General features: G+C 47.1%; 1 protein-coding gene across 5 annotated transcripts in view; it reads right to left on the bottom strand.

Moving 5' to 3' along the window:
• MTOR (mechanistic target of rapamycin kinase) overlaps positions 1–24,881 on the bottom strand; it is a 102,734-nt gene that overhangs the window by 76,873 nt on the left and 980 nt on the right. For 3 of the 5 annotated variants that reach the window (XM_019493846.2, XM_059716877.1, XM_014610386.3), the window contains 19 exons: positions 23,688–23,920; positions 23,118–23,318; positions 22,291–22,425; positions 20,123–20,398; positions 19,668–19,776; positions 18,355–18,541; positions 18,077–18,205; positions 15,948–16,192; positions 13,568–13,783; positions 12,914–13,119; positions 11,768–11,890; positions 11,285–11,374; positions 11,091–11,183; positions 10,398–10,532; positions 9,910–10,039; positions 7,076–7,326; positions 6,200–6,241; positions 5,062–5,148; positions 752–919 (listed from right to left, as the gene is read on the bottom strand). In XM_019493846.2, the coding sequence (XP_019349391.1) occupies positions 752–919; positions 5,062–5,148; positions 6,200–6,241; positions 7,076–7,326; positions 9,910–10,039; positions 10,398–10,532; positions 11,091–11,183; positions 11,285–11,374; positions 11,768–11,890; positions 12,914–13,119; positions 13,568–13,783; positions 15,948–16,192; positions 18,077–18,205; positions 18,355–18,541; positions 19,668–19,776; positions 20,123–20,398; positions 22,291–22,425; positions 23,118–23,318; positions 23,688–23,920 (3,056 nt within the window). The remainder of the gene's footprint in view (positions 1–751; positions 920–5,061; positions 5,149–6,199; positions 6,242–7,075; positions 7,327–9,909; positions 10,040–10,397; positions 10,533–11,090; positions 11,184–11,284; positions 11,375–11,767; positions 11,891–12,913; positions 13,120–13,567; positions 13,784–15,947; positions 16,193–18,076; positions 18,206–18,354; positions 18,542–19,667; positions 19,777–20,122; positions 20,399–22,290; positions 22,426–23,117; positions 23,319–23,687; positions 23,921–24,881) is intronic. The other 2 variants (XM_059716878.1, XM_006259298.4) reach the window with 1 other exon arrangement.

Genomic DNA, 24,881 nt, shown 5'->3' on the forward strand with positions numbered 1-24,881 from the left:
AGTATGGCTCATTGCCAGAAGCTGTTGCATGTGCATCTCAAGGAGCACAGTGGGAAAGGGGCCAGAGCTACGCTGCCCCAGCCCCTTCCCTGCTGTGCACCTTGAGGCTCATGTGCAGCCACCACCAGCCACAGAGCTGGGCTGGGGCTCCGGACCCTGTGCAGCTGATCGCAGGCTGCCCATTGCTGGCTGTGAGCAGGCAGGGGTCTGTGGCCGATAGTGGCTGCACTTGCATTTTGGGGCACATGGCAGGGAAGGAGCTGGGGTTGAACTGCCCCAGGCCCCTTCCCCGCCATGCACCCTGAGGCATGCATACAGCCAGCACTGGCCACGGAGCCAAGCCAGGGCACCACACCCCAGCGTACCAGTAGCAGTCTCCCAGCTGCCTGCCACAGGTAGCCTGGGCTCTGGAAAGCCGCTGCCTGCCATGGAGGCTGGGCTGCTTGCAGCAGGGCTTGTAGCTGCCTCTCTGCCTGCTGCAAGTAACCCAGGCTTCATGGCCGGCAGCAGCTGCCCAGAGCCCAGGCCAGCGGTGGTGTGCCAAACAAAATGGCCATGCGTAGCATGCTCTGGCATGCATGCTGGGGGTTGCTAACCCGTGCTGTAGAGTATCTTGTCTAGTCAGCAACTGACTGTGCTCTGGTTACTCCCTTCCCCACAGCTCCTGGGTAGCCAGATATGTGTCAAAGGCACTAAGGCTTCCACTCAGGCTATACCTAAAACAACACAGCATGCCTGAGGCCTCACTCACCTTGACAGAGACATTGCGACTTGGGCTGCTGTCATGCATGAAAACTCGTAACATGTGAGGAATGAGCTGCGGCAGGTAGAGTTTGAACTCGCCCCCTAGAGCCACCACAATTTGTTCAATAAGCAGGATGATTGTGCTCTGTATTGAGTTGTTCATGACCCAGAAGTCCTGCAGGATACAGAAGAAGATAAAACAGCGCTCTACAGCTGACCTGTGCATGTTAGGGCCAGTGAGACTGACAGTGATTTCTAGATACAGAACAACAGTTGGAAACCCCACCACCATTACAGAACCCTCTGTTTTAGCATCTGAGATCTCCAGTACCGTCTTGTTTGGCTGTTAGAAACATACTTTTTTGGTGAAAGATTTTTCCTGGTCCCTTGCTTAGTTGCTTATGACAGATTCCATTTCCCCACCTCCTTGGAGACTGCAACCTCTCGATGAACACAAACTGTTTTCCACTACAATGGACCTAATGTACAACATGCACAAATTCCAAAAGTCCTGTACATAAGCACCAACTAAATGCCAGCTGCCCTTATGCAGACTAGTAAGAAATGAAGGTGTAAGTGCCTTTTAGGTGTTGGCTTAGAAATGGCATTTAAAGGTCTGGTTTTTGGGAATTGGCTTATAGGTATAGATATATACATTATAAGGGTTGACAACGGGCAGCAGGGGTTGATTTCTAAGAAGCCTGGGTGTCTCCCCCCCACACACACAGAGTTTCACATAGCCTTCAAGGCAGACAGGCTGTATAACACAACAAGGACACATAGCCTGAGAACTGAGGAAGTATGTACCATACTGCCCATAACACAACATAACTGACACCAGCTACAAGGCCCCAAAGCAGTAGGGGGGCCTGAGTCCCAGTGTTGGGGGAACAGACCAAATTAGGAGAAGGCCCGGAAGGCTATGTGGGCACGTGACCACAGGGAGACAACCAACCAAAGATAGCCATGAATGAAGAGTCATCAGGAGTGAAGGAGAATACAAAAGCAGAGACTTGAGAGTAAAAAAGCATCCCCCTTCCTGTCCCTCTCTGTGTCCCATCCCTCATCAGTCTCTCTCTTTATTGTGTCCCTCCCGTCCCCCCACAGCCTTCTCCTTGTCCCCTGGGAAGGGTCCTCAAGACCATGAACAGAGGCCATACCAGGAGCTCATCTCATGCACCCCACTGGGTGGGGTGGGCCTTAGCATCCCACCTCCAGACTGCTGACACCTAAGAAAGAGCATCAGAGTGAAGATCCCATCCTGGCCATGTACTTTGACCCTGATGACATCCTTAGGATTTGGTAGATATATAGAACTGATTGATTGTTTGCACTGCTTCTTTTCTGTTATCTCCGCGTATCAATAAATTTGCCTATTAGCGAATAGAAAGGTTGTGATTGGTCTGAGGGTGGAACAAGGTATCTGGATCCTAAATCCAGAGCCAACATTAGGAAGTGCCCCATTAATATAGAAGCGATATGGAGTGGAGTTTTATATTTTACACTGGTATAAGAAGAGGTCAGAGAACAACTGTTTTCCTTCAAGCCATCACCATCAGAATATTAAGTGAATGTTAAAACCAGGGAAGATTTCCTGTCCTCTGCCAGCTCCAATGAACTGCAAGCAGTTCAAAAGACCGTGAGAGTGCCATGTGATAGCAGTCTGGTTTCAAACACTATCAGCTTAGCAAGGTAAATCTCCATGGACTTCACAGGCCATAACAGCTCATTTGGTGTTAATTTCTCTTTGGCATTAACAGCTTCAGAAAGAGAATTTCTGAATACCTTCAACAGAATTCCTGCCTGACCTCTTGCTCTCACACTTTCCATGAACAAGCTCACTAGTTATGCAGACATCAGGGCAGACTGCCAGGGGAACCCACTAGGATTACCACCTACAAAGGGGCTTCCCCCCACCTCCTTTCTGGTCTGGAAGGAACTTATTAAAAATGAGCTGGGACAAGTTCTAGAGAATGGATCCTCTGTTTGCCTTCCCAGCATCAACAGACCAATAATCTGCAAGGACTCCCAGAAGAATTTCTTATTTTTGCTTTGCGGTGCTTTTAGCCAGATCAAAGAAAACTTTGACCAACATGCAAAACATAACATTTCCCACCTCTGCTTTAATAAACCAATTGCCTTAATGCTTCTTTTATAACTTTCAAAGCATGTATCACAATAAAGTGTACTCTTCAGCTCCACAGCATAAGTTACACAATCCTCCAGACTCAAGGGTTACGTAACTCTCAGTGCTTAAGTTAATTATTAAAAAAACCCAAAGTTTCCTGATTTCTAATCACTAGCTTATGTTGTGCAGTTAAAAACTGAATATTAATTCTCTATTTTAGTTTTCACACTTCTGTGCATACAGAAAAAAGACTGATCACTTGTTTTCATTATTGACTAATATACAGGTTTGTACCTGCTAGATAAGCTATAATACCTAGGTTTTGAGCACTGCTAGGAAATGTTATTTTTAAATTCCAGTTGTGACTGATTTTTAAAAAGCAGAAACACTTTGGAGTGACCTAGACAAATCAGATGATTGGGCCAAAAGAAATCTGATGAGGTTCAACAAGGATAAGTGCAAAGTCCTGCACTTAGGATGGTACAATCCCATCCATCAGTACAGAGTTGGGGCTGACTGGCTGGGCAGCAGCTCTGCAGAAAGGAGCTGGGGGTTACAGTGGGCAATAAGCTGAATATGAGCCAGCAGCATGCCCTGGTTGCCAACAAAGCTAATGGCATACTGGGCTGCACTGGTAGGTTTGCTGCCAGTAGGGCAAGGGAAATAATTATTTCAGTCTATTCAGCACTGGTGAGGCCACATCTGGAGTACTGTGTTCAGCTTTGGGTCAACCACTACAGAAAGGATGTGGACAAATTGGGGACAGTCCAGCAGAGGGCAACAAAAATGGTGAGGGGGCTTGTGGACATGACTTATGAGGAAAGACTGAGGGAACTCTGCTTATTTAGTCTAGAGAAGACTGAGAGGGGACTTAATAGCAGCCTTCAACTACCTGAAGTGGGGTCTAAAAGAGGATGGAGCTAGACTGTTCTCAGTGGTGGCAGATGACAGAACAAGGAGCAATGGTCTCAAGTTGCAGCAAGAGAAGTTTAAGTTAGATATGAGAAAGAATTCTCACTAGGAGGATAGTAAAACACTGGAACAGGTTACCCAGACAGGTGGTGGAAGCTCCATTCTTGGAGGTTTTCAAACCCCAACTAAACAAAGCTTTGGCTGGGATGATCTAGCTGGGGATGTTCCTGCTCTGAGCAAGAGGTTGGACTAGATGACCTCTGAGGTCCCTTCCAACCCTAACTTTCTATGATTTTATGATTTCCACTTGGTTCAGGATTTTTAAATTTTGAGTTTCACACAATTTAAAACATGAGGTTAAACTTGGAACCTAGTTGAAGGGACATGTGTCCCTTATGAACAGGTACAACACCTGTTCATAAGCACGTGTCACTAAACTTAGATACCTGAAGGATGGCTTCCTGCAGGTCAGAATGGATCCTTACAATCATCATACAATAACAAAGACATGTCTATTCTAGAGCCTCTTCCCCACAGTGCCACCCCTGACATGCAGGAATTACTTCCTGAAACACTGCTGTTCCAGAAAACAGAAGAAAGATATCACATTTATACCTGGCAGACAAGGTTCCTTGGGTGAATTTGATATATTTTATTAGACCAACCTAAATGGTAGGAGAATAGTTATTAAGCAAGCTTTCGGGTTCAAAAACCCTTCGTCAGGCCTTGCTTCTTTCTCTTCACACTTCATGTTCTTACAACCACATATTAAACCTCTTCATCTAGCTAGAAATATGGAACATCCTTCTTCCTGCTGGCCCCATTAACTTGTAGGGAAAAGCCAACTTTAATTACAGCTGTTTGCGATGGCTTAGGGGCAACAGAAAAATCATTATTTATAATGACAATGCTCCATCCTGAACCCAACATCTATTCAGAAGTGGCTAACAAAGTCCAGGTATGACCTTAACGAAGTACAGCATGGACCTTCAGCTAGAAAAAATGCCTCTCAAAACATGTTGGATTAAGAAACCATTATTGTTAAATCCTAAAGATTTGATGAATTGCTATTTTTGCCCATCATTTATGAGCTTCCCTGACATCAGTTGATTCCCTTCTCCCTTTGATACTTTTGAGTGGACAGAAACACTGTTACTCTGGTATTTCTTCAAGAGTGACTCCATGTGCTCAAAGGAAAACATTACTACTCACCTTGTCTTACTTCCAAGAAGCTAGGGCACAGCTAAAGGTCATACTCTCATAAGGGTGATACTCACTCTCATAAGGGTGACAATTTCATCCATATAGGGTCGAATATGACTTCTCACAAAGGATACCAGCATTCCAAGCTGCTGGAACAGGAACTGGAATGAGGAAGAAGAGGGTAGTGCTCAGTGCTACAATCCAAGTGGCAGTGCAACCCAAGACAAATCAGGTTTCAAAGGCCAACTGCAAGCTCATCTAACAATGACCAACATGCACAGCTACTATAAGCAGGAAGTCTGGGGCTAAATTCTCTCAACAGCCTCAAAACACATAGTTGTTGTTTACAGTATTTACTGAAAGCATTTCAAACTGTGGATATGCAGGCACTAAAAGGAATTCAGGCATGCAAGCTGGTTAGGTGTCTAAACATACTCATGGACAGAATTTGAAACATCGTATCATTTTGCAAATTAAAATCTGGAAGCTGTTACTGAAAATGTAGCCCCTTATTTCTTCCCCCCTTGCCTGCCAGCCAGACGCACCCAGATTTTAAGGTCGGATTCTATATTTCTCCCCTCCCCACCAAGACAATGGTGGAATATTAGGAGAGAGATTTTGGGACTTGCCAAATTCATAGGAAGATGGCCAACTGTACCCTAGGAAAACTGAACTAGACATTTCTACCGTATGCTTGCTAGGTCTGTTTCATGATTACCTTTGATCCAACAAAACACAATCACGTGCGCACTTACCACTGTAGTGATTTTACTTTGGAGCTTGATGTGAAATAATATGTCAGTCTGGATCAATTGCCCTTGTCCACAAATACATACATGTTTTGGTTTTTGTATTTTTTATAAAGATTAAGAGTATTTACAAGTGTTTTCTACTATATTTTATTTTTTCACGAAAAATTTCTAGTATAGATTGTTTTTGCTATTCACAGCAGGAAAATACAGGCCAATATTCAGAGAAATCAATGAAGAGCTTTTCAGTGAAAATTGAGCAAGTGGACAAGGGATTAAAAATAAATAAATAAATAAATAAATAAATAAATAATCAGCCTCTGGCTATAGGTGGCTTGTGTGTGTGTGTTTACCGAGAAATAACCCTGAGCCCCCATGGAGTTGTCTTCCCTTAGAGTTGCGAAGTGCTTACATACAGGACAAGGGCCTGCCTCGTCTGGGCTTTAAAGTCACGTGTACCCACCTCAGCTCTTCTCCCCAGTACACTTTCACCATCTTCTTTTACCTGAAAATTTTTAAACAGAGTGTGCACAATTGCATAGCTTTCAAGCAAGTTAGATCAATCAAGGGTAGGCACTCAGCCAACCCAAGAGTGCCAGGATTTCTCCTTCCGACCTGAGCAGTAGTTCAGTCTGGTAGGGAATTAGCCTGTGGCAGCTGCAGTTCTATACCAGGGTAGACATTCCACAAGGGTAAGTATGTGGCTCCCATCCCACGTACCAAACTCTGGAAACCCATGCAAGTTCCCCATCCCACCCCACACACACCGGTTTCAGCATCAGAAGGAAAAGCTTCTGCTAGACTCAGCCATTTTTTGGTCAGATGCAGCCAAGGCTCATTTTTGTGCTGTCACACACAATTGATAACTGCTAGGTAAGAGGCAAAGATGATTCCGTGGAATCATTAGCTGACACTGGCAAATCATAATCCCTCTCAAAGGGGGATGAGAGCACATGTCTATGGCAAAGGTTAAAAGACACTTAGTGCAACATGCAAAAAAAATTCTCTGTGCATCAGGGGCACGAACTGCAGAGGCCATGGAAGGCTGGGGGAGCTGCAAAGTCACTTTTTGGGCCGAGTGGTTTGACAAAGTAGAGCCAGGGGCTGGCCATTTAAGGAGGATGCTCAGTAGCAGCCTGAGAAGCAGAAAAACTGGTGGCACTACATGTTCTGACCAATGCTTGGAGACAAAAGAAAGCAGAGCTAGTACCTCACTTTCTGCAGCATGCTTAGCAGCAACACACACAGTGCAGGAGTGCCCAAAGCTAGTCATGTTCTCTTTGCAATGGATTTCTGTTCTGGGGCAGGCAGGAGAGAAGCACATCCCTGCAACACTCACCTCTCGGATAGCACCATCACAAACCCGGATTACATTGAGGAATGTTGGCATGACCTGGGGTAGGAACTGCACACACTTCAGCCCAAGGGACTTGAAGATGAAGGTGATGGCTTGGACGACCATTGTATGGTGCTGGGACAAGGACTGATCTCGGAAGATTCGCATCAATGCTACCATGGAGACTGCAGGATAAAATTCATCCAGTGGGAGGTTCCCCATGTTCACCAACATCTCACTGGTACTGTAATCAGCTGGTAGGAAGTAAAGAAGAGTCACCAGTATGCACACAGCGCATTTCAATATTGCAATACAAACACAACCAGCTAATGGGGGAAAATGGATGTTTACACTAAGGGCACGCTCAGAGGGGGCAGACATTTTATAAGAATTTTACATCACAGCTCCAAGACTCTGGAAGCTATTTCAGAATCGCTCTTTTGATAAATTTCCATACATAGACAAGTCCTCAGGCAACACTGAACCTACTACTCACCAGCCATTTCCCCCTGTAATAAACTATTACAAAGCACCCTTGTCCATGTCTTTTTCATATATGTATTTAAAAATTAGAACTGGACTGTAATTCTTCGCAATTCACCAGTTTCGAATTGGGACTTTGTTTAGATGGGAGGAATTCCTGAAAAATTAAACCAACTCTGATGGAAGTACCATGGCTTTTTACCTGCGTAACAGAACAGGGCAAGTGCCCAAAGAGACCGTAGATAATCTAAGCTCTAAAGCATGAAATGGGGTTTTACAAAAGAAAATCTTGCTGATGAGCGAGCAATATTGCTATTCCTATAAGCTAAATTGGCCAATATGGAATGCCTAAGTTAGTCAGGGTCACATTCACACGTGCCTAGCTACTTTAGTTCCCTTTTGCAAGCTGCCCCCACAACTATCCACAAAATCAGTCACCCTGCTAACATGGGTGGGGAACGGTGTTTTTTACTGCCTTATGCCTCCAAAATGTATTTGAAGACATGGGTTAGCATGTTCCACCTGCTGTTATACTTTTCATTTCAAGAATGGAAAGGGCCAATATAAAGAAGTCCTACTAAAAGTGGAAGTGAAACCATTAAATCATTTCATTTACGCAAATGCCCGGCAAACAGGTGCCTGTCCACAGCTGGATGCCACTCTCAACCAAGTCAGCTCTAAAGCTGTCTGCTTAGTAAACAGCTACACAACAGGGTTAAGCATGGGCAGGGAGTGAAAAGTGTGGGTAGATCCCTGTGTTAAATCTGTCATGTGGCTTACTTAGAAAAGGGCTACCCCAAAACATCAATGACAGTTATAAAGGGGACAAGTTTACTGATCTCCTCAGTCACAGGAGTTTGATCCTCCTCGGACACCTGCTCAGAAGGCTTTTTGTTAGATGGCTTCAGAGTTTTACTTTGGTTGCAAACTCCTCAAGACAGGCTCATTTAATCAATGGACCAGGAATTACATACATCCACATACACCACAGAAACAAAGACCTAAGGCTGTGAAGACCTTCAGTGTGTTCCTGAACCAAATCTCACCTACGGTGAGACAGGTAAAAGAATAGGTTATACAAGACACTCTTGAAAAGAGGGATGAGTTTAAGTTTGTTATTGTCCAAAAAGACATCTTTATAGATGCTCGGTTAATTCTTGGAATAAAACCATTGTATTTGCGCTTCCCTGAAAGAAAGAGACGAGGCTATGGAGGAAACTTTCATAGGACACAAAGAGGACAAGAAATGGTGATAAGTGGCAATGAAAGGTCTCTAAATGCAAAACCTAACAATAAAAATATTACATTTATTAGGGGATGTTATCAACTTGGCCTAGTGGGTAAGAGGAACTGGGCTGGGGTACAGGAGATCCAGATTTAATTCATGGTTCTGCCACTGGTCTCCTGGGGGGGTGGGACCTGGGTCACAGCACTTCCTTCCCCGAGTTTTAAATTTCCATTCTATAAAGGAGGAATAACGATAATTCTGTAATGTGCTTTGAGAGCTAATGCAAGTAAGAACTAAGACCTGAGTATCATTATTAATAATACTAAACAAATCCTGCCCAATTGCCCCAAATGTATGTAGTGCTACTGGAGTTAGTACCCAATATTATCATTATAGCTAAAAGAGCAAAGATTTCCTCCCCGTGCCATTTTATTTTGACTGCACTGTATGTAATCACACTTTCCCTACCTCTATAGTCAGTCACTTCTTTTCGTGTTGGCCTTTCACACAGCAACACAGGACAAAGATGTTTCACAGAACAGGAAAAAGCAACTGGAAAGCCACTCATTTGCTAGTTTGTACGAAGATGGTGCACAAAACACTTCTGAACTCATTTTTCTGAAACCGACTAGACTCCTATTCTACAGCATCCTTCCAACATCTACAGCAGCTAAAAAGGGAACACCCTTAAGAAATTTTCCTTTTCTCAGGTACCAATGACCCTTTCTGCTTAGTGTGGTTCCACCATAGATCTCCAAGTCCTTCAGATGCAGGTCAGTATCAATAGGCACTTTTAACAAAAGGTTAAACAGGCATTGAGAAGTGGCTTGCTTCGGTTTCCCTGTGGCAGAGCTGGATTCTATGCCCCAGTTAAAGTTAATAGTGCTGTACTGTAGCTTTCAGGACCTTTTAACTTCAGAATGGAATGAATCATGTCTAAAGCCCAGGTTCACTGTTAGTTAGGATCTCTCTGGCCCATGCCACTATACTGGCTGGAGAAACAAGCAGATGACCTATGATGTCATTTCCATCTTTAGCTTCTAGGCTGGAATGAAAAGAACAGAGGCCCTTTAAAATTAAATTATGTGAAAGTTGCGCACTCTTCTCCCAGCATCCACTTGCTTACAAGAATCTTGACTGGATTTAGACTCTGACAGGCTGACAGCTGAAGCATCACGTGACTGGTCAATCATGCCAATGTTCACTTTGTGCTTGTACGGGTCCAAAGCTCCCAAGAGCCCTAGCACACGGATAGCCTGGCAAAGGAGAAAGCAAGGAAAATGTGTCAAAACCATATTCCAGGCAGAAGCCAACACAGTGAATGATGCCTGAACCCAGGTGTCTGAGTAGCTGCCATGAGGAGACCTAGTGATGAGAGAAATGGTGGCCTTTTATTCCCTAGACAGCAAGCCAATTCTTTCCATTCCACTGAAGGTGAACAACTTCATTCACAGCTTCTTTACAGCCTTGTCCATCAAAACAAATTATACCCCACTCAGCCCCAGCAACAGGCCTTCCATTCCTTTTGCTAGAAATGGATTCAGCAGCCTGTCTCTCTGACTGCCCTCCTAACTCCTGGAAGTCCTCAGAGGAGGAAGAGATTGGAGTTCCTACCTCTCTCCGGGTACCCTGGTTCTGCTCAGTCTTCAAAAAATTCAGCAGCACCTCCAGCAGGGTTGGGTATTTCCTGTAGGGTTCCACCACATAACCAGTACTGGCCACCAGCTGCCCCAGAGTCCAGAGAGCCACCTGGAATGAACACATTCCCAGAAGAGTTAGCTTTGACCTGGTAGAGAAGACCAGCAATTTATTACTTGCCTTATCTTATAAGGAGTCATTTATCTCCCTTTAAAACATTTCAAAGCATCTCAGGGTCCAACTGTTTCTGAAAGCCTCCCCAGAGACTCTTTCTCTTCGTCAGGGCAAAGGAAAAAGTTCATTAACACTTGACAACATACATCTCTCTGGGTCATTAAAGGAACCATCTTCTCTAAGACCTGCTGCGCCTGCCCCCATCCAGTCGCTCCTGGCAGCTTCTTAATAGCACTGAGCTTAGTCCGTGTTTTCTAAAGGAGCCATTTATCCATGCTTCTTTCTTTAGCTGTTCAGGGAACACACACTACCCGAGATGAAATGGACAGCGAAGTCACCAATATGGCCCACCCTTCTGGGCATTCTCAAATAGAGGACTGACCACTTTGAACTGAAGGCTAATTTTTTCAGCTCCAAGTGGCACACAGTAACATCTGACTCAATATCTCTAGTTACAGAGAGCAGCTTAGTTTAATGAGGGTGTTGTATACTTACCTGTCTTTTAGCCAGCAAAGAGGAGTCCTGGAGCATGTCCATGATGATGATGAAGAGCTCATCCACCCATTTCCTCATCTCCAGCCCACTGACCTGTAAGAAGCAGAGCAGAGACGTTCCTCCTCTAGAACAGCAACAGGCTTAGGGTCAAGGTGGCCACCATGGTGCCTCCTCAGAAAGCTGCAGTTCCTTACCTGCGCAAGTTCCCCTATGGTAGCTAGGACATTGTTAATCACTCCTGGGTTTGGATCCGGATCCGGATCTTTCAGTTTCACAATCAGTGCCTGTTTGAGGATATAGAAACAGGTTAGACTCCTCAGTGAAAGCCTCTCCCACCCCCACCCAACAAGGAACACTCTCTTCCATGCCTCTGACACTGAAAATTCAAACCAGTGCACATCCCATGATGGATATTTATATGCATCAGCATTTCAAAGATGAACGATACATTTTGATGACATCTTTATGGCTCCTACGCACCCATCCTATCTGGGCCACATGGTTGTATGTAATCAGTGTTACCGTGAGGACCACTCTAGCCAGTTTCTTTTATACTGGTTCTGCTATTACCAAGCAGAGATAACAGGATAGCTCATGGTAAAGGGGATACATCCACATGCTAAAATACCTCCCCCCTCCTCCAATGAAGATCAGCAGGGTGTGGAAGGAGGCTCTACCTTAAGGATGGGCTCCATGTACGGGCGAATGAGACGTGGGGCATTGGAGACCAGGTGACCCAACATCCTGGCACTCTGCTCTTTAATCCTCCCAACTCCACTGTGTTCCAGCTCTGTCAGGATCTACAGAGTGGGGAAACAGATGCATCAAAGCAGAGATAAGCTGGAGAGCCAACATTCTTCAGATTAGGCACCAACAGATGAAAAGGAACAACACAGTTAGACTCCATTCCCTACTTCTGTCTGCATTTGGAGGGGCTAAAGGCTCCAGCACACAGTGTTCCTCCTCCACTGAGAGAAGGCCACTTTAGTTGAGGAGAAATGATGTATACTGGGACCTGCAGTTACTACTGTCCTCTCTGTTCCACTATGGAAGATGGTAACTGCCAGATTCATTACTGAATTTCAAGGGCTCACTCTAGATATGAATGTCAAGTCATGAACCCATAGGCAGGCCCTTCCCAACATTTCCTCTCTACTCGGCACTGGTGAGACCCCAGCTGGAGTACTGCGCCCAGTTCTGGGCACCGCACTTCAAAAAAAAGATGTGGCCTTTCTCTAGACCCTTTCAAGATTCTACACAAGAATGATTAAGGGCCTGGAGGACAAACCTTATGAGGAAAGACTGAGGGATCTGGGACTGTCAGCCTGGGGAAGAGAAGACTGAGGAGGGACTTGGTGGCCATCTATATGTATGTACGGGGCGAGTATCAGGAGCTGGGAGAAAAAAAAAAATGGTTGCTAGGGTGCCACAGGGGAGGACAAGGAGGAATGGCCATAAACTATTACAGGATGGTTTCAGGTTGGATGCAAGGAAGAACTCTTTATAGTAAGGGTGATCAGAATCTGGAATAGACTTCCCAAGGAGGTGGTGCAGTCCCCAACCTTGGAAGTATTCAAGAGGAGACTGGACGGATACCTTGCTGGAATCATTTGATCTCAGCAGTATTCCTGCCCAGAGCAATGGGGTCAGACTCTATGATCTTTCAAGGTCCCTTCCAACTCTTAATTTCTATGATTCCTGAAGTGCATCAAGCAGAGTGAAAGAACCCTTTCAGGGTGCTCTTCCCATTCCAAGCACGTGAGGAGAGGACAATTCCACCAGCCCCAAACCTCACTTTCTCAACTCAACACCTTCTCTCTCACCTGGATTAACATCTTGCGCAGAAAAGGCATGACAAAGGCAGGGTTCATGCTGCTCAGCCGGCCCACGGTGCAGATGGCCAGCTCTCGGATTTCAAACACCTGGTCGTTGAGGGCCACAAAGAGAGCCTGCAAGTTCTCTGCCTGAGCAAGATGTGCATCAAACCGCTCATCCAGGGAGGCCAGCACGCAGAAGCGAATATCGGGGTCTGCAAGAGCATGTTTGCTTTGCTTGTCTTTGTTCACTTTAAGTTTCTGTTCTTCCACAATCTCTTGCTATTACTGATATATGGCTTCCAGCACACCACCGTCTCTCTTTACCACACAGACCTACTGCCACTAACCTATCATGGCAAAGCTTTAGAGCTGACAGGATCCCATGAAGGAAGAAATACCTAAGGAATTTATCCATATGCATTTCAGCACAGGCCACTAAAGGGTGGGCTTCTCAGTGCTGGCCTCTGTTGCTAAGCAAGACACTCGGGTTTCACGCCCAGATCTGTCTCTTGCTCCTGCAGCTTGTTTGGTTGGAAGGGATGCAGAGATATGGCAAACATCAGCCCCTGGGGACCATCCTGCAACTGGCTAAGGATTTAGCTAAGGAGCCAGTCCTCCCCTGAACTCCATGAATGGATCGTAACATGGGAGAACTCATACCTGGGTCTGTTATTCCAACCACAAGCAGTTTGCTGAGAACATCTGCCACCACCTGCACTGCTGTCTGGCTGACCACATGGGCATGTCCGCTGATGAGGTGGATGGAGGGTGTAAGCAGGCGGGAGCAGGTGCGGGCTGCCTCCATCCGGATCTCTTTGTGTTCGCTGTTCAGGAAATGATCCGCACAGTGTCGAACAAACTGGGTCAGGGAATGACCTGGATGGGAGTGAGGGGTAGTGGAAAGAGATGAGGGTCTGACATGGGTTTAAACTTCAGGTCCTAGACTTCCTGCTGACTATACTAAAATGACACAGGTGCAATTTCATCTCCCTAGTACAAGGTGTTGCCAAGCCTTGGCCACTTTCAAGGGGTGTAAGCCAAGCTGCAGAACTGTGGCTAAGCAGAAGGCCCCAAAGCCTGTTTCTGAGTGACCATAGAGCAGAGGTGGGCAAAATTAGGCCCACAGGCCAAATCTGGCCCACTAATTGATCCTATCCCAGCCCACTGGCTGAGCCTGAGGAGAGAGGGCTGTGCCCTGAGTTGCTCGACTCTGTCCAGCCAGTGCTGGGCTTGGCTGGGTAACATGCAGACTCTGCCACTGCCCCCTCAGCTTCCTGTTGGGACTGTGGCTGTACAGTCCTGGCACTGCAGCTGCTGGGAGCCAGGCCCACATAGGATGGGACACAATGCAGCATGCCAAGTAGCTGTCCCACCAGCCTACTGCAACGAGCTGCTGCCATTATGGTAACACTAGAAGGGGAGTCCATGCTGGGCCGGGGGGGGGGGGGGGGGGCACGGCAGCTCAGCCTGGGGCAGCTGCCACCCCTGACTTCCTGGAGCAGCATGGCAGTAGTGGCTCATTGCAGCAGGTGGGCAAGCGGGATAGCTACATGGCCCCATCCCATATGGACCTGGCTGCCAGTAGTTGCAGTGCCAGGACTATGCAACACCAACAGAAAGCTAGATGGAAGTGGGAGGCAGGAGTGTGGAGAAATCTGCACGCTGCCCAGCGTAGCCCAGGCCCAGATGCAGCTGAACAGAGTAGCACAGGATGCAGCCCTCCCTCTTCAGGCTCCCAGCAGCAGCTGGGTGGCCAGATAGAGTCAACTGGCATCTCCCTGCCCCCCCACCCCCCCTCCCAGCCCTCAACAGCTCACCAAAATTTCGGGCTGGAGGGCCACTTAATAATTGGCCACCCCTGCCACAGAGGGAACCTTTACTTTGCTGAACCAGCTAGTTATTGCATCTGTAAAGGAGGCCATCAACGCAGCTAAGTAAACCAGTAATTAGATACAATTAAAGCACAAGGCCTGAAAGGAGACACTATTAGGGAAGACCACATATTATATAATCCAAATATACTATATCATTGCTTTATCTTAAAATAGCAGTAGTGGTGGTTGATGCAATCAAACATTAGATGCTATAGATATGTTTTTGTTAAGAAATTTAGGTAAGTTGTAAAAACAAAACAGCCTTGTCAAAGAAGACCATAAGCTAAGGTAAAGAAGAGAAAAGACAGGGTTGAATTGCATTCCACAATGGCGTGTTGAAGAGGAAGAAAAAGAGGAGATAAGAAACCCTCCTTTTTACTTTCCTAAGGATATAAATCCCAACTAACTGACACCTTCCAAGTTCACAAGAGATCTGGTTCAGTCCAGTCCCCAAAGTTTCAGTGAAAGAAAGAAATTTAAATAAAACTAATCAGAAAACATTTATTAGAACAAGCCATCTATAAATACAGAGTATAGGCTGGAGGGAAATTTGGAGAACTCAGCAAATTCAAAAAGACCTGCTGCCAATCTGTATGCCACTCTCCTCCCACCACGTGAGTCTTCCCAGCTGGTATAGGTAAAAATTCATGTTGTGCTGTCATGTGTAGCTAGACATACTTTGGAATAAATGTTTGTTTTGTGTTTTGAAGTGCAAGCAAATACAATGTTGGGCTGTAGACCTGTTTCTGCCTCTTTTATCAGTAGCCAACCTGCAAGGTTACCTGTAGTCTTGGTAACAGAGGGAAATAGTTATATAGATGGAATTAGCAAGAACTTGAGTAGGCCAGTTGGTATATTCTGGGTCTAGCAGGGAAAGGCTAGGATTTTTTTTAGGTGGTTTGCCAACCACTTCTATATCCTGATTCTAGAAAGAGTTTTTAGGTGCATCTTGCTTTTGTGTCCACAACATGCTGCTTCCGAAGTTCTCACTACTCTGCAGCAAATATCCAGAGAACACCCACCTCAGAAGACCTGGAAGCTTTCATGGACACTGTTCTGTGAAATCTTAACTAGGCTGTGTCCCACTTGCAATACTGCTGCTCAGGCTTTCTGCAAGTGCTTGAATGCATCTTGCATTCAAGCCTGCCACTGCCTTCATGTCTTACCTTCAAACTCAAAGCTGCCCAAAGTGCGCAAGGCAAGGGTGATGCTGCCCACATCACTGGCCTCAGGGATGTTGGTGAGGCTGGGTGAGGCCAGCTGATGGGCAATGCCTTTGGGCATGCCTGGGTGCCGCAGGGGTTTGTGCATTAGAACAAGGGACAGCATTTTTAGCAGCCCATCCTGGATGTCCTTCTTCAGCTGGGGGATCTGACGGCTCAAGTCATAGAGCACGGCAGTCAGAGCAGGGCTGGGGACAAGAAGCAGGCAAATGCTCATTAGGACAGGAACAACACAAGTTATGTGTTTCTACTTCTCATTCATGCCTTTGACACTGCCCATCGGAACACCGCTCCAGGCATTTAGAGCACAGCAATACTTGCCACTAGAGCTTGGCAACCCTTGCATGACCTCCAGAAGCTAAAACAGACTGCTTGGATGCCAGCCCAGTCTGCTGCACTAGGTGCTACTGGGAATTATCCACATGGAGGACCTCCAGCTGGGACCAATGCAATGGACCATGCACAGGACTGTCCTTAAAAGCTGCTTTGATGCTCCACGTCATGCACAATGCAGCTACAGATTTATTTCAGGGTACATGCTTGGCTGAGTGCCTCAAGCCTGTATCCTATAGACAGAGAGGTGAGCAACTCACAAGATGCTGACTTCAGACTACAAAACTGTCACAGCCTGAGAGCTGGATGTCTGAAAGACCGTCTTTTCCCCACACACTCATGCTGCCAGCAGAGGTGAGCTAAGATTCTTTTAGTAGGAGACCCCAGATTTTAGCTTTTTCTTACCCTCAGAGCTCGAGGCATGGCATCTAAAGCAGATCATGGCATCTGGAGCATCAAAGCAGCTTTTATGCTTTTATGGACTGTGGCGTCAACACCTACACAGTCAAACGGGTCGCTAACTGGCTGAAGGGCCCCACCCAGAGAGTGGTGGTGGACGGGTCATTTTCAACCTGGAGGGATGTGGGCAGTGGGGCTCCCCAGGGCTCGGTCCTCGGACCTGCGCTGTTCAACATCTTCAACAGTGACTTGGACAAGGGGGTAAAAAGCACCCTATTCAAATTTGCCAATGACACTAAGATGTGGGGGGAAGTGGGCACGCTAGAAGGGGGGGAATAGGCTGCAATTGGACCTAGATAGGTTACAGGGGTGGGCAGATGAGAACAGGATGGGTTTCTACACTGACAAGTACAGGGTGCTGCACCTGGGGAGGAAGAACCAGCAGCATACTGACAGGCTGGGGAACTCCCTTCTCGTCAGTGCAGAGGCAGAAAAGGATCTTGGAGTCATTATTGGTGACAAAATGAACATGAGCCGACAGTGTGGGGACGCAGTCAGGAAGGCCAACCACACCTTGTCATGCATCCACAGATGCATTTTGAGCAGGTCCAAGGAGGTGATCCTCCCCCTCTGTGCGGCACTGGTCAGGCTGCAGTTGGAGTACTGTGTCCAGTTCTGGGCGCCGCACTTCAGGAGGGATGTGGCCAGCATGGAGAGGGTTCAGAGGAGGGCCACCCGCATGCTCAGGGGGCAGCAGGGCAGGCCCTACAAGGAGAGGCTACGGGACATGAAGCTGTTCAGCCTCCACAAGAGAAGGCTGAGGGGGGATCTAGTGGCCTGTTACAAACTAGTCAGAGGGGACCAGCAGGCATTGGGGGAGTCCCTGTTCCTCCGAGCACTACCAGGAGTGACTAGAAATAACGGTCACAAACTGGCAGAGGGTAGATTCAGACTAGACATCAGGAGGTGCTACTTCACTGTCAGGGGGGCTAGGATCTGGAACCAACTTCCAAGAGAAGTGGTGCTGGCTCCTACCCTGGGGGTCTTTAAGAGGAGGCTAGATGAACACCTTGCTGGGGTCGTTTGACCCCAGTGCTCTTTCCTGCCATGGCAGGGGGTTGGACTTGATGACCTGTTAAGGTCCTTTCCAACCCTACAAACTATGAAACTATCCAGCTCTTCTCCAGAACCTTCTTCTTCTATTGGTATATGCTATATCTTCACAACTCACTTTTATACCTACAGGTTCTTTCCCTTCAGAATCTACAATTATTTTGTTCAGGGCCAATAATGCCATCCAGTGGCTAACAGAAGAACATGTGGAAGAGCTTTGTACGTACCTCAGTCCTACAGCTAGCATGGGTTCCAGTAGTTCTTTGATGTCCTGCTGGATGCTGGGCCCCATAGCTCGTGCCAGCATACTGATGCAGGTGAAGACCGTGGCATCAACCTGCATGGATTTCTGTCTCCTAACAAGACACAGTAAGAGCTAACTCAGAAAGCTTGCAGTCCTGTCCCTCCCTCACCCCACCTTCACACCACTGACATCTCAAGGGCATGTTTGTCAGTTTACCAACAGTTGTCAATCCAAGACCCTCTCTAACCCCCATGCACTCACTTGTGTGCAAAGTCCTTTGGTGGAAGAGCCGCTTTGATGATTTCAAGAACCTTGGGCAAGTAGGCCTGAAACTCAGACCTCACAGCCACAGAAAGCAGTCCCAAGGCCTGGAAGGCTGCTGTTCTCTCCTTCTCTTTCTTCACACAGCTTAGGACATGGTTCATGGTATCTGGAAGGTACTGGTCAGCTAAGGCAAGAGAAGAAGAAATCAGTCTGTGAGTTCTTTGGGCAGCAGAGCCAAAGCACAGGTTACCAACCACAATTAGTGAGGCACATGTACAGCATTCAGCAGTTCCTGAGTGTCAAATCTATAGGGCTGCAAAGTGAAGGGAGTACAGAAGGAGGCCATATCATGTGGCCTGTCCCTATCCATCTTCCAGCCTACAGAGTGCCAGGGAACCTGTTAGAACGCAGATTAGTGTATTTCACATAGCTGCGGGTGAAGCAATAAAAACAAAAAACCCAGGACAATTGCTCAGAGGGTGGCCTGCTTAGAAGCAACTGCACCAGAGGACAGGAATGCTGGCATCAGAAGTATCACCTATATCAAGACACCTTGCAGAAATAACACATTAGGGAATGGGCACTGGCTTGGTATGAATTGCTGCTGCCAGCAAGGACAAACTTAAATGTAATGACAACAAAACAGGTTCCAGCTGGGCTTTAGCCATCTAAGCCAACAGTTTCTTTCATAGGGTTCTATATCTGGAGAAGGCATATGAAAAAAACAACTCAGCAACGGTGGTTAAGACATTTCCTATAGGTTTTATACAGGAGACAAATGCCAAAGTTTCTCAACAGGGTGGTAACTGGTTTGGAGTTTAGGAGATGTTGGTATACAACTGTAAAGGCACAGCCAATCTTAGGCATACTAGTAAGGCCCTATTTCTGGTACACTCTGGACTTTAAGACCAATACAGTTTTTAAAAAGTCAGCTGTAATCTCCTTTTCCCTCAAGATCTCCTAACAGCCCCAAATAGGGAAATAAAGGATTGGACACTGGTGACAACCCCACAGTTATGTTTGCAGGGAAGGAAATGGAAAAGCCCAGCAGGTTGAGACAGCTTGAGACGAGGCACTATGGCACTGTGTAATCCACACAAGGGCTTTGCAAAGCTGCAAGTTCCTGACAGATGTTGTGCTGCACTCCTCTGAAAAAACTGGCCCCTTGCTATTCAGAGGAGGAATCAAAGGGCCAGCTCATGCAATTTCTCTGCTCTACTACCTGTGTGCAGGCCAATGGAAGAAGCAGCTGGAACTCTCTCCACCCACCTTTGGCTGCATCCCCAAAACCCAGGCAACAAACACTTCACCTGTGAATGCAGAAGGCCGGAAAGCAGCCAACCGGGGCAGTAAGTTGAGTACTGTCATCTGGATCAGGGAGTTCTTGCTGGTTCTGCATTTCAAAACCCACTGGCATACCTGAAACCGGATGGATTGGGCTTTCAGGGAGGAGCATATTTTTCCCTCCTCCCCATTCTTTTTATTGGTGCTCTACAAAGCCTTGTACTGACTCTCTCACAGCACACCCCCCCCCCCCCGGGAATAGATAAAGTTATCTGATTCAGAGAGAAAAAAACTGCAGCACAGAGAAGCTAAGCTGCTTTCTCTCAGAGGCAGAGCCAAATACAGCTAATGAACCTTGATACCTCGATGCAATCACTGAGCCATGCTGCTTCCCAGACAAGGGAAGTGGGGGGTAGCTGTGCTTTTAAGAATTTAGTCTATGCTGGTTTAAGGGGCAAGTACAGAAACACTTACAACCCACCTGATCAAACTTTTCCTCCATGAGATCCCGGCAACATCGGCTCTCTACCAAGGTTGACTTTGCTGGGACAGGTGCGGCCCCGAATCCCATGATTCCCTGGTGGGCACTGTATCCCAGCAGTCCAGCTAAGGCATTTGATTGGGAGGGCTGCAAAGACTGGAAGCTGGTGAATGGGGTGATGTGGCGAGGCTTCGTACCAAAGCCCATCAGATCTTTGCAGTACTTGTCATGCACCATCTGTTGCTGTGTGATCTCCTCCATCTCTTCCCTGAGGCGCTGGGTGTAGAAGATAAGCAGGTTCAAAGACAGCTGAATAGAAGATTGCACACACACAGAGCACTAACAGAATTAGGGACCAAAAGGCTTCAATCCCAGTTGCAACATCCTGGTTCCCAACAGGCAACAGATTTTCTGATAAGAGGCCAGCAGCAAGACATTCCAAGGAATTCTACCTCTTTATACTTTCAGTTGGAAAGCAGCAGGGACAGGCAATGAAAGCCCCCCAGCATGGGAGAACAAGTCAGGCAGGGTATTTCAAAGGTCTGAACTCTCCAAGAAAATGCCACTCAGACCCCATACCCAGGGCTCCTACTCCCCAGACAAAGGAGATTCAAGTCTGGCATACCTCTCTGAATGCATCCAGCTTCAGGTGAATGAGCAGTTTAGTTCTGAACTTTAACCTGATCCCTCCTTTGAACACCTTCAACTGCTTTCCAGAAACACACAGTCCTCACATGCTTTTCCACTCCACATTTCACTTGTTCAAGTTACAGTAAAAGATCTGTTGTCCGGCATCCCCCGGGAACGGTAGATGCCAGATAACAAAATATGCCGGTTAACTGAGCGGCCCTGGCCGCCACTTCTCATGCCGCATCTGGGGCATCTCTCTGCCCCTCCTGCGGCCCTGCAGGACAGGGAGGCGAGTTCCACACAGCCTACTATACCCCCGGGCCGTGGGGGCTCCACAACGCAGGCTGATTTGCCCCAAGCAATGGGGGCTCAGAGAAACCAGAAGTGCCCACAATGGCACTTCCAGTTTCACTTTAACTTACAAGCCGGCATGCCGGTTAGTGGAGCATGCTGGCTTGTAAGATGCCGGATAACAGAACTTTTACTGTACTACTTGAAGAAGTCAGATGCTCCATACGCAATTAGAACCTATACTCAGCAACCTACGGCACATATCCCAAACCTTAGCCAATGTATTCGGCTGTACCAAAGCTGTTCACTCTATTATAATAAAAGCCTTAATCTGTCTGTCCATTATGCTTTATTCACACTCTGATTAGTTGTCTGAAACAACAAGAGTGCTCTGGATAGGAGACAGTGGCACGCCACCATGATGGTAGGGACAGAGTGGCTGGAGCAGGGGGCTCCCTGAAGGCAGAGGTGGCGCTGGGTGCTAGCCAAGGGGGCCAGAGGGGCAAGCTTCCCTCCTCTCTTGCTCCTGGGAGACAGCAGTGGCGCAGGGTGATGGGTGACGGTGCTCTGTCTCCGCCCACCTCTCCCCCCTCCCCCGACATTCCTGATGGGCAATTGGCTAGTAGACAACATCAGTAGAAAGAAAAAAAGGTTTCAAGATAAGATTAGAAAGGCATAGCAAACTAGAAAGGGAAAAATCCCTATTTGTCCTGACTGCCCCTCAGTACAAGGGCAGAAGAACATTCCCTAGTACTTAATCAGTCCTAAGTCATAAGCAATGAAGTTTTCACCTTCTTACTCAGGAGCCTGTTCCGCTCCTTATTTAACTCTCTGCCAGAAAGTTTCCTGATATTCCACCTGTTCCCATCCCCTTCACTGTCATGCCACCTCGTCTGGATATGTAGTCCTGTACACTAAATAGTTCTCCTTTTCTTGTGTGTTCACGTTATACAAATACCCATTTATCACTTAGTTGATCCATTTGTGTCACTTTCCACCAGTAATAAACAGCTAAAATTTCTAAGCAACTGGTATTGCTCTTTTCTTTCTTCCCTTCAATACTAGTGGTCTCTGTGATAACAGGAAGCCCTGAGCCCTGGTTGCTTGTGGAGTTTTCCAGGCCACTTCTGACCCAAACAGATTAATTCCATGTTCCTCAACTCATAAAGCAGCCACTGAATGAGGCAACAGCCCCACTTAGCTGCTGAGTGTGCTAGGCCTGACTGTCACCTTGATAAACTGCTCACCTCTCCCTCCATGCTGCTGATCCTCACTAACTCATTGAGGATCAGTAAGGCACCATGGATTCGGTCGTCACGATTCATACCCTTTTCCTTGGCCAAAGTCTCATCAAAACCTTTCTCAGCCTCTTCATATGTGTGCTAAAAAAGAAAAGAACAAACGGCAGCAATATTAACAGAAACTAAACCCCATGAAACAGAACAATGCACCACAGCATGTCACTAGGTAGTGGGAGCCTGTAACTTCCAGGGAGAGCTACATGCTTCAGCCAGGAAATTGTAAAGTACTGTATAGCTAGGAGTCAGAGAGAAAACAGAGTTCAGCTACCTGAGAGCGTCATCAGCAATGAGAGCCAAGAGCAATGGCAAGGATGTTATACCAAGAATTTTGCCACTGAGTTGGCCTGTGGAGTCAGCACACCAGGCTTGAACAGGATGATTAAGTTAATTAGGCACAGTGAGACCTGAGCAACTGCCATACCACCATGTCCCAAGATATTAAGAAATGGAGATGCTCGTGCATTTCACTTAAAATTGGTCTACACTGCTACCAAAAGAAGGTGGGAGACACAGGTCAGTCTGATCACCTGCTCTGTTGAGAACAGTCTGATTGCTAGGATAGACTAAATCAAAGGGCTGGCAACAAGTTGCAAAAAGCACAATAAAACTTCGGTGTATGCGACCCGTTCCTTTTCTACTGGTTGATCCCAAGGCCAGAATATTTTTAATCATGACTGAGAGGAGCCAACACCTAACCGCCTTAGCTTAGGCCAGATCTTGTGTGCTGACACAGAGAAGAAAGCTATTTAAAGTGGAAGGAACTCCTTCCTTACTCTGTACCACTGGGGCTTCTGCATCTCTTTTGGCTCCCGCTGGGTGGTGAGGATGAGGCAGGCACGTAAGGCAGAGACAGCTCCCTCTCGGATGGCCTGTTTGGGGTCCCATACAGCCACAAAGATATTATCAAAGAATGGCTGCACTTGCTGGAAAAAGAAGGTAGGCACGCTGATGGCCAGTTCACGCAGGACGAGAACCTGGAGACAGGAAGGAAAATGGTGGTGTCAGGGAGAGGTGGGAATTTAGAAGAAAACTTCCACATGCTTGATTTGTCTTGCCTAGTTATACTGTAAGCTTTGGGAAGCATGCTGCTGGGTTTCTACAGTGCCTGGCACAGGAGCATCTGAGTCTCGGTTCCTAAGCACTACCAGAACAAATACCATTAACAGCAGACCAACTAGCCCATCCTGTAGCTCTTCAGAAATGGAAGAATAGCCATTCCACTCCCCAGCTAGGACTTCCCTCCAACCCTCTCCCCACTCATTGCATCCTTCCTCGCACAGTTCTCATCACTGCTACTCATGAGCCTGTTCCCAGGAAGGCTGAGAAGCCAGAAGAGCACTTACTGCCGCATGCCTTCGACCTTCATTCCTATCAGCTCCCAGCCACTCCAGAGCCCGTTTCACTTCAAACTCCACATATTCTGCTGTGAAGGTGTCTCCCGTCATGGCAAGGCGCCCGATAGCCTTGGACGCCATCTCCATGACAACAGGGTCATTGGAGGGGAGCAGGTTCCGAAGGTAGTTGGCAAACCTGCCGATGCGGGTGGCATTGCCTCCCTCAACACCAATAAGACTTGCTGGGGAGAAAGAGAGCATGGGTTAAGTCCTGCCAGTGGGTTAGTGTGGCAAACAGTAGCAAAATCCCTGGAAGAGAGTTCTTTCTAGGCAGCCTGGAGAGATTCCTGCTAACGCTTCCTAAACTGCAAATCCACCAGAAACATTAAGCAGCAGGAAAGGTCAGCATTCTTCCCAAGCTTGGATCTGTTATGTAAAACAGAGAAATGCATCAAAAAGGTTCCATAAGTCAGATTTTCCTTGTATTACTTTATAAAGATCCACCCTGGGAACACAGATCCATTCCAACACACCTCCATCTATATACGGCTACAATGGACCCAGGACTGAATGGAGGAGACTGTACTCTTTCAAGAGGTGGTCTCTCAAGGCCTGGCTTAAGGAACATTGGCAGGGGCAGCGTGGCAGCAGAGAGGAGCCATCAGTATCCAGGGTTGTCAAGCTGGCACCTTCCACCAGTACTAAGGTCACAGAAGTAACTTTAAAGTAATGCTGTCTGCCTAAAGTGAGATGTCATTGACAAAGATCACTCCACCTCAACGACCTCCATCATCTCTAAGCACACCGGGGTTGGTTTGGTTATGATGCTTAACTCAATCCAGAAGCTTTATGGAGTTATTAAAAAGCAAATGGTGCAGAAATGAGGGATCCATTTGGAAGGGACTGTTTTCACACGAGTTATCTATCTGTATCATGGGCTCCCAACCCCCGGGCTGCGAAGGGTTGGTTGCTGGTCCGCAGGAGGGTTGGCTGCCAGACTGGAAGTCCCGAAGTGACCGGCATACTGTGGACCGGCAACCAACCCGTTTTTATACCGAGGATAAGAAAGGGTTGGCTGCTGGCCCGCAGTACGCCGATCACTGCTGGTCTGTGGCTTACCGGTCCACAGCATAAAAAGGTCAGGAACCCCTGATCTGTATCCCCAGGAGTTGCAAAGTTTAGGCTGCTCTGCCACACAAGAAC

The sequence above is a fragment of the Alligator mississippiensis genome, chromosome 13 (genome assembly GCF_030867095.1).
Source record: "Alligator mississippiensis isolate rAllMis1 chromosome 13, rAllMis1, whole genome shotgun sequence".
NCBI classification, from domain to species: Eukaryota; Metazoa; Chordata; order Crocodylia; family Alligatoridae; genus Alligator; species Alligator mississippiensis.